The 16,635-nt window shown below is 37.8% G+C and overlaps 1 protein-coding gene across 2 annotated transcripts in view; it reads right to left on the bottom strand.

Moving 5' to 3' along the window:
* The window catches only part of GPC6 (glypican 6), a 1,075,249-nt gene that overhangs the window by 107,202 nt on the left and 951,412 nt on the right, over positions 1-16,635 (bottom strand). For both annotated transcript variants that reach the window (XM_081287406.1, XM_081287407.1), the window contains exon 5: positions 2,973-3,103. In XM_081287406.1, the coding sequence (XP_081143532.1) occupies positions 2,973-3,103 (131 nt within the window). The remainder of the gene's footprint in view (positions 1-2,972; positions 3,104-16,635) is intronic.

Below are 16,635 nucleotides of genomic sequence, written 5' to 3' on the forward strand. Positions count from 1 at the left end.
CTAGAAAAAGGATAAATACTACTTCTTAGCTAGCATGTACATTTTAGATTCCTCTTCATGTAGAATTCCATGGATGTGGCTTATATGGAAAACGAGACCATGTATATCTAAATTTAGAAGAAAATTCCATTCCACTGATGAAATAAAACCTCTTTTCAGAACATGTTTGTTTACTGGCCAATCCTATTGGTGTTTCCTGTTAAATTTATCCCAATTCTAACCACAATATTAAAGGCTGGATTTGGCTCTTCTTCAACGCCATCTTGCAGGTCCTGATCCTCTTTCCTTTCCTCTTTTTAACTCCCTCCATTCTCTTTCCTCTATGCCACACCTACCAGATACACTCTTGCTGCCAGTCCATTGGACATGTTTTTGTATTATTATTACATGACGCTTTTTATTGTATCTCCTGTGCCAATAGACTCTTATGTGCCTTGTATTATTTCTCCTTTTGACTTTAGCATTTCTTACAAAGAAATATGTCATTTCAAAGGACATTTTATTAACAGCAATAGTATTCTAATGTAGTTGGACAAAATCCACAAAAACATCTCATTGACATTCTAAAGAGTCCGCCAGTCTTGGAGAATTTTTGATGGAATACTTGATTTGAAATATACTTAACAACAATGTGTATTGTATGCTTGAAAATTGCTCAAAGACTAGATTTAAAGTGTTCTCACTACAAAAAATATATGGAAGGATGTAAAGTATAATGCATATGTTAATCAGCTTAGTTTATCCACTCCACTTTGTATAGCTGTTTCAAAACATCACGTATACTATAAATATGTAGTTTTCTGTTTTTCCATTTTTAAAAACTAATTAAAAGTAATATAGGCAATCCTTGAAAAAGGTTGATTTCTTAAAAGTTGTTTGGAGTTCACTTACTAGTGCTACTCCTCTTTTTTTTTTTTTTAAGTAATTCAATTATTATTTGTTGAGAGTTTCTCTGCACCAAGTGTCGAGCTGGGTTCTAGGAACACATCAGTGACTCCTGTATGCCCTGGAGTTTCCCACTAGTGAAGTCAAAGGAAGGCCAAGCAGCAAGTCCCGGCACACCAGTCTATTTCCAGTGTAGGATAGAAACCCAGATTTTAATAGGGAATCACAAGGGGGACCTGCAGAAATGGGACTGGCAGGTAAAGCATTATGGGCAAAGAAACATTCAAGGTACTAAGGAAAAATCCAGATGGCTGCACAGTGTTGAATGGCAAGAAGTGAAGGTCACAGGTTTGCAGGGACCAGACAGTGCAAGACCTGGCAGAAGTCTGGATCCCACACTGCAAGGGAAGCAGCTGAAAGGCAAAGAAGGGGGCCATGACCTTGTTCATGTAGGAGCTGTGCCTTGTCCCCTCCTGTCTCCCCAGAACCTGAACTCTGCCTGACATGTAGATTCTCAATAAATATTTGCTGAAAGGATGTATGAAAAGAAAAAAAAAAAGAAGGAAGAAATGCTTGACTTGAACATGTAGGAGCATGCCCCAATGGAAACAGACACTTATTTCCAGGAAGTGAGGGATGATCTCAGACCCTTTAATGACCCTTTTGTCCATGTCTGTTTTGTGTCCTCTTCTCTAGAGCCAGTTTGAACTTCTACAACCTTAGCACCTAATCACTTGAGCACTACTGGAATATTTGGCCTCTCAAAACAAGGGCCTTCAGTTTCTAAGCCATAGATTTGAGAGAAAGAGATGATTGCTCATTTTTTTTCTGCATGGGAAAGAAAGAAAATAACTTTTCATGGAACCCCTAAGTGTGCTATTTCCCCAATAGTTGATGGTAATTTGGAGTGTTCTCCTTCATGCTGGGTACCCCAAACCCAGAAACAGGTCTGGGAAACTCTTGGCTCACCCATCTTCCAGAGAAAGAAACCCAGGCTAGAGTCCTTCTCCTCCTACTTCCTACAAGTTTACCCTAAAAAGCCCAAATCTTGTTTGATTTACACTCAACCAAACAGACCTAGGGGGATTCCATGGCTTTCTTTCTGCTTTGCAATTTCTCCCCTCCTGCTTGATTATATTTGAAATCTCTTTCACAAAGGATTTTAAAAATTGAAGAAAGCTAATCATGCAACTCTTTGCCTGACATATTTTAGTGCAAATGACTTTCAATTAAAATGCAATCGCTCAGTCACTAGGTTTAAAGGACTGATATAGATTTCGTTAGTGTTTCTTGACAGGGAGGCTGGGAAAGAGAACAGAAGGGCATTGTGCAGGCACAGTGTGGGAGGAAAGGGCTGAGGAAGGAGGAAGCTGGAGACCCACTGAAAATGTCTCAATTTTGCTTGAAGAGGGTCCTATGTATCTTCGACTGGGTGCAGACAACAAAATAAAACAAACAAAACAACAACAACAACAACAACAAAAATCAAAAACCTCTGTGCACCTGGTTTTTGTGTTTTGCAGCTGCAAGCCCAGGAGTCCTGTCTCATATGATTTATGAAAATGCACTACATTTTTCCTTTTAATGTATGCTCGACTCCATACAAAGGAACGTTTGCCCCTGATGATTCATTAATGAACGTTTGACCTAGTCTTAAAAGGAAGCCAGATAGGAGGATGTTTAATTATTTACAAATGAACATACAGAACATGTGCCTCACCTTTACAGCTGATGATAAATCAGAAGTTACTAGAGATACAGAACATGGTGAGGGTGTGTGGACATTTCAAACATGAAAAAAGAAAATTTCACCCAAATTGCTCACAAACTTGGGACACACTGAAACTTCTAGGTAACCAGTCATTTTGTCATGATTAAGGGGCTGTGAAGGAAAAAAATGGCTTCCCTTCTCAATGCCATTTTGTTACACACTTCTCACAAAGTAGCAAATTTAGCTCAACAGGAAAAGCTCATTGGCAGCATATTACAATTTATCATCCCAGCCAATATATCTTGTGACTTCATTTTTAGGTTATTGCACCTGTATTATGTACATAAGTTAGTAGATACATTATTAATGCAAATACCTTTGCAGACACCTGCATGCTGTTCTCCTGCATGTTCATAATGGCTTCAGAAATCTTGACATCTATGGGGTCCATGACGGACTCGATGTTGAAAGGCCCTTCCAGTCGCTCTGCCACCAAGAGCATTGCATCTGTTGAAATACAGGGACATGATTTATTTGAGAACAGGAGTTTCCAGGTTCTTAATCTGCATTTAAATATTTTCAAAACAACTGGCTGAAAAATAACTGTTTCATGTACATTTTTTTTCTTAATTTTATATAGTCAAAAATAAAATGGAGGACAAAATCTTAAAATCATCACTTTTTAAAATTTCATTTGAAGATGTAAAAATTATTTTACATGCATGGAACCAGGCCTAAAGATAAGAAAATCAGTCCAAATGCAGAGACTTGAACATATCTAAATATTCCACATGAAATGAAATACAGTGTTAGGCCAGGGATCAAGTGCATTCCAAAGCAGGGTCTGGCCTCTCTTCTTTGGGAGCCTGGAAAAAATGGGAATCTCAAAGATTTGTTGATCTGTGAATTTGGATGCCCAAATATCAAGACCCAACTCAAGTATATCCACCTATATGAAGTATTTATGGATTTCCCAGGAAAACAGGCCTGTCCCTATACTGTGCTATCACTCTACCCAGCACACCCCTCCGTTTGTGATCTTCAAAATCCCTTGGGGGTGGGAAGGATAAGGGGAATTTCTCTTACTTGGTTTGATACAGTTAAGGCCTATTCTGATGCACATCACATTTTCAACACTTAAAAAATGTCTATGAAATCATGCTGAACTGAATTGAATTGAACATTGCTCGGGAGTGTCAGTTCTCTGCAGAAGATGATGCTGTTGATATGGAGGCAAGAGCTATGAATTAGGAGTCTGTCTGTCTTTGCTCTGACACTAACTAGCTGAATTGAATGGGGAATTCTGAGTTTATTAGGTCACAGGTTAGTGAGGTGTACAAGAGGGACTGGTGTTAAGGAGTTGACACCACTGAAAACTGTCTATCTTCTGTTCTTAGTAACCAGTATCCTTTGGTAACCTGCTCCCCACCGGGGCTGTGGAATAGACTTTTTTTGTGTGTGTGATAATGAAACTGTAGCATTGGAAGAATGTTTGTGTCTAGTATGATGGAAGAGCTGAATTAATTAATTAAAATATAATTTAAAATAACCATTTGTGACCAGCAGTCACCATATTAAACAGCATAATCTAGACTCAACCTATAGACTTAATAGATCTCAAGCTTTTCAATTGTTAAACTCTTAGAAGCCAATTTTAAACACTTTCCTTTTTTTATTTCAAAATAATATATGTTTATTATCCAATATTCTCAAAACACATAAAAGAAGAGAAATACACCATAATCCTACTTCCCAGAATAACACTATAAACAGTGTGGTATATGCCCTATGTATTTTTTCTCTGTGCATGAATATTTTAAGCTTGTAATGAAATACAGTATACATATATCATATAATCTGCTTTCTAAATATAATATATTATTAATATAAAAGACTGTTTATAGTTTGCTGTTTTATAGTAGTTCTATGAGGAAACCAAATTTTATTTTCATTACATACCCAACCATGTTCAATCAAAGTCCAACATCAAAAAAATTTTCAGGGTTATAAGTAGCTATGAATTAGGCTGGTAAGAAATATAACTTTTTTTTTTACATGAAAGATACAGAACTGTCTGGGAAGCAAAAATTTAAAGATCCCTAGGCTTTATAAACAGTATCAGCTTTTATAACTGTGAATTTCTGTTTGGGGCCACACCTCATAACTGAGTCTCCCCTGTATTCTCTTGGAATGATCAAGAACTAGAGTTTTCAGAGCTAAACTGGAGCTTCAGTGAGTCCCCTCCCCACCTCCCTCACTCCCATGCTCTATCTCTATGATTCTCATGGAGCAAGTGGCCTGAAAAATATATGCATGATCAAGGTCACATGAAGAGCAAATTTCCTGATGTTTTCCCTCAGATAACAGACTTATCTGTGTATGTCATGGGAGGATCTTGTAGCAAAAATAGCTATTTCCCCAGATCTTAATGACCTAATTATTTGGCAATGTGGACGGAAGATGGATGTAGTATTTCAGTGTTAAAAATCTTCCTTTAAACTGTTTTACAATGTTGGTGGCAATGTGCATTAGTACAACCACTATGGAAATCAGTATGGGGGCTCCTCAAAAGACTGGGCATGAAACCACCATATGACCCAGCAATACCACTCCTCAGTATTTGCCCTGAATAATCTAAGTCATCTTACTACAGCGATACATGAATGTCTGTTTATTGCAGCACAATTCACAATAGCCAAAGTATGAAACCAACCTAGGTATTCATCAATGAAAGAATGAATAAAATGGTATATATACACAATTTAGTTTCATTCAGACATAAAGGAAAACAAAATTACGCCGTTTCCAGGAAAATGGATGGATATAGAGACCATTACACTAAGTGAAGTAAATCAAACTCAGAAGGTCAAGGGACACATGTTTTTTCTCATATGCAGAAGCTACAAAGGAAAAGAAAGGTGGACTGGTGGGGTCTCATGGAAATCAAAGGGAGTTTAGGAGAGGAAAGGGACCAGAGGATGGGACTCAGGGAGGGAGGGAGGAAAAGCTGGGAGTAATAGTGACCAAATTATATTGTTGTATTGTGTGCACATATGAAAATGTAACAACAAATCCCATCAACTAGGGATTCCAACATGGCGGCAGGCTCGGAGAGATCAAGTCTCTGACCTCTTCAGCTGTGTGGGCATAGGGAGTCGTAAACAACCTAAATCTGTTTGCTCAGAATCACTAGGCAATGCTGAGCTGACGAGGATCTGGGGTGAACAGTCTGGGCCTCTCAGAACACACACTGAGCCCGGATTGGCTGAATTCAAGCTCCCGTTCGCCTGCTTCCCGCAGACAAACAGCTGTGACTCAGCACTAATCCATCCGGCTGAAACAACTGGTCAGCCCTTCTGATCCTGCGGAGGTAAATGTCAGCCGAGCCTTCATAGGTAGTGGCCACAGGTTTGAAACGGGGCTTAGGAGAGACAGTAAGGAGCCACCCGTTGCATTGGTCGTCCGGCAAAGGGAAACGAACTGTCGCCATTTGCAAGAGATACCACCAGGGCAGAGAACTGACGTCACCAGACTGAGGCGGAGGAGATAACTTCATTGAAACCTGCGGCTACAGGTGTGTAATTCCCTAGCCTTCCCTCTCCACACATCGGGGAAACCTTAAGGGCCCCTCCCAGCTCTCCCTTGAGCGCGATAGCCAGACCGAGGGAATCAGATGTGGCACGGGACCCGCGGCGCTGAACTCCCAGCTACCGCTCTCACCAGTGCTGACAACTGAGGTCTCTTGCACCAGCTACCGGGGGCGTGGCTACCGGAGGGCAAGTAAAATTCGCTGAGGATTCTCAGCCCCAAGCTCTACAAACTTAGGGTCTGAGGGAATGGCAAACTGGGAGAGTGTGCCCAGTCGTTCATGAAAACAGGGCTCCCGGGAGCAGCAGACCTGGCGTGTAGCCAGTATTGTGGTGAGCGGCACCCATGAGAGGGGCCTGGCTAGAGGAAAAGTGGGGAAGTGACTAGACACAAGAGGAGGCCCTAGGCACTCAGGATTGGAGACTCGCCCAGTCTGGGAGGAGGACCTGCTGCACACTGATTGGTTCCCGCGTATTGACAGGAGAAACTTGGCCTGGTGGGCACAGCGCCACCTACTGGAAGAGAAGTTAATCAAACTCTAAGACTGCATTCATTAGTTTTTTTTTCTTTTTTTTGATTTGGGGTTTTTCTTTCATTTTTCTTTCTTGTTGTTTTTTAAATTTTTTTTACAATGTTTAAAATTTTTTTTCTTCTAATTTTAATTATTTTATTATTATTTTTTTAATTTTTTTTCTTTTTTTATTTCCTATTTTTTTCTTCTTTTGTCTTTTCATTTCTTTTCAATTTCTTATTCCCCCTTCCTTGAATTCTACCTGCTTACTCTCATTCTCTTCAGTGACTTCTTCCCTTCCCTTCTAATACCTTTCCTCCCAAGCATCAAATAAATTTATAGGAGTAAACAGTAACTCAGCAGTCAAACAAAACAAGAAGTAACCTGAGCAGCTTGAAAAAGCAAGGAATAAAAGTAGTACAAACAATGCAGGACAGCCTAAATATTCAGGAGGACCTAGAGTCATCAGAAAAATGGTCATATAAAGAACTCAAGGAACACCTTAGACAGATGGAAAGGAAACTTAAAGAGGATACGAGACAGCAAATTCAAGCAGCAAAAGAACACATTGAGAATGAATTATGTAAACAGATAAAAGAAGAAGTTAAGCATCTTTATCAGGAGATAAAGATTATAAAAAATAATCAAACAATAATTCTGGAAATGAAGGAAACGATAAACCAAATTAAAAACTCAATTGAGAGTATCACTAACAGAGTGGAGCAAGTAGAAGCCAGAACATCAGATAATGAAGACAAAATATATCATCTTGAAAAGAGTCTAGCCAACTCAGAAAGGCTGGTAAAAAAAATCACGAGGAAAACATCCAAGAGTTATGGGATAACATAAAAAAACCAAACTTATGAGTCATCGGGATAGAAGAAGGGACACAGATTCAAACCAAGGGAATGAGTAACCTGCTGAATGAAATAATTACAGAAAACTTTCCAGAAATAAAAAAGGTAACAGATATACAAATTGAAGATGTATACAGGACACCGAGCATACAAAATCACAGTAGACCAACGCCAAGACACAAGGTTATGAAGATATCCAATATACAGAACAAAGAGAAAATATTAAAAGCTACAAGAGAAAGGAGACAGATTACATTCAGGGGTAAACCAATAAGGTTAACAACGGATTTTTCATCATAGACGCTGAAAGCAAGAAGGTCATGGAACAATGTATTTCAAACACTGAAAGACAATGGATGCCAACCAAGAATTCTGTATCCAGCAAAATTAAGCTTCAGGTATGGCAACGAAATAAAAATCTTTCATGATAAACAAAAGTTAAAAGAATTTGCAGCCAGAAAACCAGCATTGCAAAGCATTTTGAGCAAAACACTACACGAGGAAGAAATGAAAAACAATAACCAAAACCATCAGTGGGAAGTGCCTTGGTAAAGACAGAAGGCGAGGGGAAAGATAATCATGGAGAAACAAACTAATTTTTTTTTTAAAAAAGGATAAATAATCAAACATGGCTGGAAGTACAAACCATATATCAATAGTAACTCTGAATGTTAATGTCTTAAACTCTCCAATAAAGCGACATAGGCTGGTATCATGGATTAAAAAAACAAATCCAACAATATGCTGCCTCCAGGAGACACATCTGATTGGAAAAGACATACACAGGCTGAAGGTGAAAGGATGGGAAAAAATATACCACGCACACGGTCCTCGTAAGCAAGCAGGGGTGGCCATCCTCATATCGAATAAAATCGATTTCAAGACTAAGTTAATCAAAAGGGATAAGGAAGGACATTATATACTGTTAAAAGGAACCATTCACCAACAAGACATAACAATTATCAATATTTATGCACCAAATAATGGTGCTGCGACATTCATAAAACAAATTCTCCTCAAGTTCAAGAATCAAATAGACCACAACACAATAATTATGGGTGACTTCAACACACCTCTCTCACCATTGGACAGATCCTCCAAACAAAAGTTGAATAAAGAAACTATAGAACTCAATACCACAATCAATAACCTAGACTTAACTGACATATATAGAATATATCAACCATCATCAAATGGATATACTTTTTTCTCAGCAGCACATGGATCCTTCTCAAAAACAGACCATATATTATGCCATAGGGCAACCCTCAGTAAATATAAAGGGGTAGAGATAATACCATGCATTTTAGCTGATCATAATGGAATGAAACTGGAAATCAATGATAAAAGAAGGAAGGAAAAATCCTACATCACATGGAAAATGAACAATATGTTACTGAATGATCAATGGGTTACAGAAGACATAAAGGAGGAAATAAAAAAATTCTTAGAGATAAACGAAAATACAGACACAACATATCGGAATCTATGGGACACAATGAACACAGTTTTAAGAGGGAAATTCATCACCTGGTGGTCATTCCTCAAAAAAAGAAAAAGCCAACAAATAAATGAGCTCACACTTCATCTCAAAGCCCTAGAAAAGGAAGAGCAAAACAGCAAATGTAGCAGAAGGCAAGAAATAATTAAAATCAGAGCGGAAATCAATGAAATTTAAACAAAAGAAACTATTGAAAAAATTAACAAAATTAAAACTTGGTTCTTCGAAAAAATAAATAAGATTGACAGACCTTTAGCCATGCTAACGAAGAGAAGAAGAGAGAGAACTCAAATTACTAACATACGGGATGAAAAAGGCAATATCACAACAGATGCTACAGAAATACAGAAGACAATTAGAAATTATTTTGAAAACCTATATTCCAATAAAATAGAAGATAGTGAAGACATTGATAAATTTCTTAAGTCATAGGATTTGCCCAGACTGAGTCAGGAGGATACACACAATTTGAACAGACCAATATCAATGGATGAAATTGAAGAAGCCATCAAAAGACTACCAACCAAGAAAAGCCCAGGACCAGATGGGTATACAGCAGAGTTTTACAAAACCTTCAAAGAAGAATTAATACCAATACTTTTCAAGTTATTTCAGGAAATAGAAAAAGAGGGAGCTCTTCCAAATTCATTCTATGAGGCCAACATCACCCGGATTCTGAAACCAGACAAAGACACCTCAAAGAAAGAAAACTACAGACCAATATCTCTAATGAACCTAGATGCAAAAATCCTCAATAAAATTCTGGCGAATCGAATACAAAAACACATCAAAAAAATTGTGCACCATGATCAAGTAGGATTCATCCCTGGGATGCAAGGATGGTTCAATATACGGAAATCAATAAATGTTATTCACCACATCAATAGACTTAAAGATAAGAACCATATGATCATCTCGATAGATGTAGAGAAAGCATTCGACAAAGTACAGCATCCCTTTATGTTCAAAACATTAGAAAAACTAGGGATAACAGGAACTTACCTTGACATTGTAAAAGCTATCTATGCTAAGCCTCAGGCTAGCATCATTCTGAATGGACAAAAGTTGAAGGCATTCCCTCTAAAATCTGGAACAAGACAGGGATGCCCTCTCTCACCACTTCTATTCAATATAGTTCTCGAAACACTGGCCAGAGCAATTAGACAGACCAAAGAAATTAAAGGCATAAAAATAGGAAAAGAAGAACTTAAATTATCACTATTTGCGGACGACATGATTCTTTACCTAGAAGACCCAAAAGGGTCTACAAGGAAACTACTAGAACTAATAAATGAATTCAGCAAAGTTGCTGGATATAAAATCAACACACATAAATCAAAGGCATTTCTGTATATAAGCGACAAAACTTCTGAAACGGAAATGAGGAAAAACACTCCATTCACAATATCCTCAAAAAAAAAAAAATACTTGGGAATCAACCTAACAAAAGAGGTGAAAGATTTATACAATGAAAACTACATAACCCTAAAGAGAGATGTAGAAGAAGATCTTAGAAGATGGAAAAATATACTCTGTTCATGGATAGGCAGAACTAACATCATCAAAATGGCGATATTACCAAAAGTTCTCTATAGGTTTAATGCAATGCCAATCAAAATCCCAATGGCATTTCTTGTAGAAATAGATAAAGCAATCATGAAATTCATATGGAAAAATAAAAGACCTAGAATAGCAAAAGGAATTCTAAGCAGGAAGTGTGAATTAGGCGGTATAGCGATACCAGATTTCAAACTATATTACAGAGCAATAGTGACAAAAACAGCATGGTACTGGTACCAAAACAGGCGGGTGGACAAATGGTATAGAATAGAGGACACAGAGACTAATCCACAAAGTTACAACTATCTTATATTTGATAAAGGGGCTAAAAGCATGCAATGGAGGAAGGATAGCATCTTCAACAAATGGTGTTGGGAAAACTGGAAATCCATATGCAACAAAATGAAACTGAATCCCTTTCTCTTGCCATGCACAAAAGTTAACTCAAAATGGATCAAGGAGCTTGATATCAAATCAGAGACTCTGCATCTGATAGAAGAAAATGTTGGCTCAGATCTACATATTGTGGGGTCGGGCTCCAAATTCCTTAATAGGACACCCATAGCACAAGAGTTAATAACAAGAATCAACAAATGGGACTTACTTAAACTAAAAAGTTTTTTTCTCAGCAAGAGAAACAATAAGAGAGGTAAATAGGGAGCCTACATCCTGGGAACAAATTTTTACTCCTCACACTTCAGATAGAGCCCTAATATCCAGAGTATACAAAGAACTCAAAAAATTAGACAATAAGATAACAAGTCACCCAATGAACAAATGGGCCAAGGACCTGAACAGACACTTCTCAGAGGAGGATATACAAGCAATCAACAAGTACATGAAAAAATGCTCACCATCTCTAGCAGTCAGAGAAATGCAAATCAAAACCACCCTAAGATACCATCTCACTCCAGTAAGATTGGCAGCCACTATGAAGTCAAACAACAACAAGTGCTGGCGAGGATGTGGAGAAAAGGGTACACTTGTACATTGCTGGTGGGACTGCAAATTGGTGCGGCCAATTTGGAAAGCAGTTTGGAGATTCCTGGGAAAGCTGGGAATGGAACCACCATTTGACCCAGCTATTGCCCTTCTCGGACTATTTCCTGAAGACCTTAAAAGAGCATGCTACAGGGATACTGCCACATCGATGTTCATAGCAGCACAATTCACAATAGCTAGACTGTGGAACCAACCCAGATGCCCTTCAATAGATGAATGGATAAAAAAATGTGGCATTTATACACCATGGAATATTACGCAGCACTAAAAAATGACAAAATCATGGAATTTGCAGGGAAATGGATGGCACTAGAGCAGATTATGCTTAGTGAAGCTAGCCAATCCCTAAAAAACAAATACCAAATGTCTTCTTTGATATAATGAGAGCAACTATGAACAGAGTAGGGAGGAAGAGCAGGAAGAAAAGATTAACTTTAAACAGAGACATGAGATGGGAGGGAAAGGGAGAGAAAAGGGAAATTGCATGGAAATGAAGGGAGACCCTCATTGCTATACAAAATTACATATAAGAGGTTGTGAGGGGAATGGGAAAATGAACAAGGAGAGAAATGAATTACAGTAGATGGGGTGGAGAGAGAAGATGGGAGGGGAGGGGAGGGGGGATAGTAGGGGATAGGAAAGGTACCAGAATACAACAATTACTAATAGGGCATTATGTAAAATTGGGGTAAAATTGGGAGTTCATAACCCACTTCAATCTAATGTATGAAATATGATATGTCAAGAGCTTTGTAATATTGTGAACAACCAATAAAAAAAAATAAAAAAAAGAAAAAAAATCCTATCAACTATAATGCACAATGGGGAAGCAAAAAAAAAAAAGATAATAAGCAAAATTTTTTAAAAAATTTTCCTTGAATATTTTGAAGGAGAGCTAAATGTTTCTGAAAGTTGGTCTGCTTCTTTTTGACTTTATATTTGGTGTGCTTATCAAAAATAATCCCTTTATCATCAAACTTTCCAGCAGGCTTTTTGATGAAGATTAATTATGATGAATGAGCAAGTTTCTCTAGACAGATGTATCATTAAAAAAATCAAGAAATCCTTATACAGGAAAAAAAAAGTGGTACCATGGAGTTTTCCAACAAATAAAATTAAGGAACTGAAAACCATGGGAAGCTTAATTCTGTGCTTTATATTCATATCTACATAAATCATCATATAGCAAGCACCGGTCTATTATAATAGAGGTATCCACCACGAGTAGGTTGAGTTCATACTGTAATAATGCTGGTTTCACTGAAAATGTGGAAGTAGTTGTAGCCTGGGCAAAATCCACCCTTTTGGATTGGATCCTAAGGACCCAACATAGAGTTACAGCTTGAAATTATAGGAGCTAAAAACATCTTCAAGAAGGTTCACTTCTGGTTTAAATTAAAATACTCTCTTTCCTAGCAGATCTTCTCTTCTCTAGGGAAGGCAAGTAGCTGCTCAATTTGTATCATGAAGTGGGGGAAGTTTCTCTGGTGATTTCAATCTTTCCACTCCAAGTTTCCAAGGCCACAGCATTAGCCTGGTAGCTTCCTGGGCCTGCCAACTCACCTCCCCAAATCAGAGTATGGCTATGAAGAAAGGTGACTGTTGATGGCCGATACCAAACACAGCCAATGACTACATGCACCCAAACTGCTTGTTCTTGTATTTCCATTCTTGATGTCAATTCATTTGCTTTGTTACACAAATTAACTTAGAATGGTGCATTTTTGATGTTTTATTCGTGTATTGTAACTATGCATAATAGTTGGGTTCATTGGACATGATCATGGATGCACTGATTATAATTTGCCCCATTATGATCTCTAGTGCTTCTTTATTCCTTCCCCTCCTCCCTCCTTCCATGTCCCTTCCTCTACCCTATTGGTCATCCTCCTATTTATCTATTTATTTAGTTTTTTAATTGGTGATTTTTATATATATATAAAGGTGAATTTCATTGTGCTATATTCATTGTATGTACTTAGCATAATTTCTCAATTTTCACTCCACTATTCCTCCCTTTTCTTGTTCCTCTTTCTCCCCATCAATCCTCTTCCTCTACTCCAAAGATCTCTCTTATTTTTTCATGGGTTACTTGCCTCCCCTAAGTTTTATTTCTTTATTTCTCTCTAGCTTACACATATGAGAGAGAAATCATAAGATGATAGTTTTTTGATGTAAGGATGTGTCCATTTATTTTTCTTTTAATTTAGCTCACCAGTCAGAATATGCTCCTTATTTTTAGCTGTTTGTTGGAGGGTGTAGGTTATTTGTTTTGTTTTTTAAGACTACAATATAGATAAAATATTTAGCTAAATAAAGTTAGATTGTCTTTCAAAGACTCAAAGCCAATATGGATTGGCTCAAAACTTCAGTATCACCATTATATGAAGCAATGAACATTTAGTTAATAATACTATGATATACATTTACTTCTTATCATCATCATCATCATCAAAAGAGTAATTTTAAAAGCTTTTATTAATCAAAATACTAATGATATAGCAATTAACTAGTACAAATAAACATAAATAAATTGAAACACTATATTCCTTTTAACTAAAAATATGCAAACTATTCTAATTTCTGGAAAAGCTCAGATAAAAATCGTGTCTGGATAAAATGACATCTAGATAACATCTAAATAACATCCAGATAAAAATAACAGGAATACTCTGATTACAGTTACACTTAGGTTATTGATAAGAGCAGGAGAAAGGCTAACAGTCATAAATAGTGGGTTTGGGGAGCTTACAGTTTTTCTACTATAAAGTTGTTTGTGAAAATAAGGACTGATAGAACATCAGATAAGTTCATGCAAATAACTCACATATATGTGTCTACAAATATAAAAGAAATTACAAATAAAAAATACATGTACCTATATGATATGACCTCTCCCACCCTTGGTTTTCATCTTTGCTCTAAACAGGCACAACATAAAAGGAAAAGCAGGTTTCAGAACACGTTACCAGTATTTTGTAAGTCACTGTAAAAGTCATGCTTACAGACTGCCTTTAAGAAGCTAGTTCAGGCATATTGTCAGGTGAGGAATTCACAGAGGAGGGTTGGAGTTGTTTCGTCCTGGATCTGAGAAAAGGTCTGAAGAAAATGGCAGCTTCTTCTTGGGCTCAGGTTTCAGCTCCCAGTTGGGAGAATGTCTCCACAGTTCACTGAGCAGGGGGAAGCATCTCTGCTTGTCTAGTTTGCTTCCCACCTGCCAATCAAGCCCCTAACAAACCAAACTCCCCTAATCTAAGGAGAACCCTCTGTTTACCTTGTGGCTAAGGTAAGTCAGGACTTGGGACACCTCAGCCCCTTTTTCTTCCCACAGTGAAAGAATACAAAAGAGTATGACATCAAGACAGTAATTGGTGAGTTTCTCTGAAACCTATTAAGTCACCACATGGCTATAATTTGCTCCGGAGGCTGCCATCCTGTATTATCTGAATTTTCTGCTGCCATTTATATTTTGAAATATTTGGAATATTCTTTTTAACTCTGCTCTTGGAGTTGTTCTCTCTTGCCAATTAAATTAGGACAGTCAGTCTGCCGGTAGCAATCAGCTAGCTGATCCTTTCTGCACACATCTCCTGTGTCACCAACTTTTGCTTCTCTTTAAAGAAGACTGTTGCCTTGCTTAAGCAGTGCATATCCTTTTTGTTTCTAAATGGATAATAAAATATAGATGAATTAGAAACAACATGATTCAGTTTACACAGTGGGGATGAGTAGCTTCTTCTAGAGGTGTCCATCCAAAGGCAAGGAGTTGGGTTGCAGGTAGAATTTCACCTCTAGGTCAATGTGTTCTGCTTAGGAAAGGGGACTATGGAGTCAGGTGCCTGGCTGGGAGAAATGGGAAGGTTGTTTAATTCATAAAGACCCATTTTCTTCATCTTTGCAATGGGGATTTTTACTGCTATCTACATAATAAGTGTAGAATGAGCAATGAAATAAGATGGTGCTTTAAAAATTACTAGCACAATGCCTGGCACCTTTAACTCTCAGCAACATTTAGTTTTTGTACACTGTTGCCTCTAGTGAAAAGTGAAAAGGTGGGAACAAATTTGCTAAATATTTTGGTGGAAGTATATTGAAAGCAACTCATGTGAGGTGTGAAGCATGTAGATGACGTTAAGATATATAAATGGTGCTATTTTATATGTTAAGTGAATGCATAGATGATAGCTGCTTATCAAATAATATTTAACAAATTTAGCATTTACTGTGTGTTGGTAGCAGTGACTGAATTATGGTCCTTGAGCTGTCTAGCAAGAGAAGTGATGCCTCTTCTGGGAACTTTCCCTATGAGAGTGCCAACTGATTGCCCAGTTGCTATGGTGACTTCCGGTTCAATAGGAGGTTCTGTGCCAGACACGGAAGCTATCTGTTCTTGACCTTAAGGTTCAGACATGAGCTGCCCAGGAGTAGAAGGTTATGGGCGTAAGCTGATAATCATAATTGGGCTGCTCATACCTATGACATTGTTTCTGATTATTTTAAAGAAACTTTCTCACAATAATGCTTTTAATGAAAGCATTATTGGCACCCTTGTTTACAAATATCATGATGGTTAAGAAAAACTAAAATGTTGCCCTAGAGGGAACACACAGGGAAACTTGTTGTCACTTTGCAGAGCATCAAGATACCAAAGCATAATGGCTTGCCTCAGATTAGGAAGAACACGAGAGAGACGGAGTGTTGGTTTGGAAGAAGGAATCTACTGACTCAGCTGAACACTCATCTTTGCTCTCTGGGTGGCTCCAGATTGAAAGCTGTTTTACTGTGGGGATTCCCAAAGGTTTATAATCCTCTAGGATATAGATGTCAAGTATGACTTTATATGATCATATATGTCCTTAATTTACCTCTGCAGGAGTATGTTAGCAGGTTTCATTGCTGTGACCCAAAATACTTGACAAAAACACCTTAGAGAAGGTAGATTTATGTTGGTTCTTGGTTTTAGAGATATTAGTCCATGGGTGGCTGGTTCCATTGCTCTGTGTCTGGGGTGAGGCAGAAC

Source organism: Spermophilus citellus (assembly GCF_964194105.1).
Source record: "Spermophilus citellus genome assembly, chromosome: 1".
Classification (NCBI taxonomy): domain Eukaryota; kingdom Metazoa; phylum Chordata; class Mammalia; order Rodentia; family Sciuridae; genus Spermophilus; species Spermophilus citellus.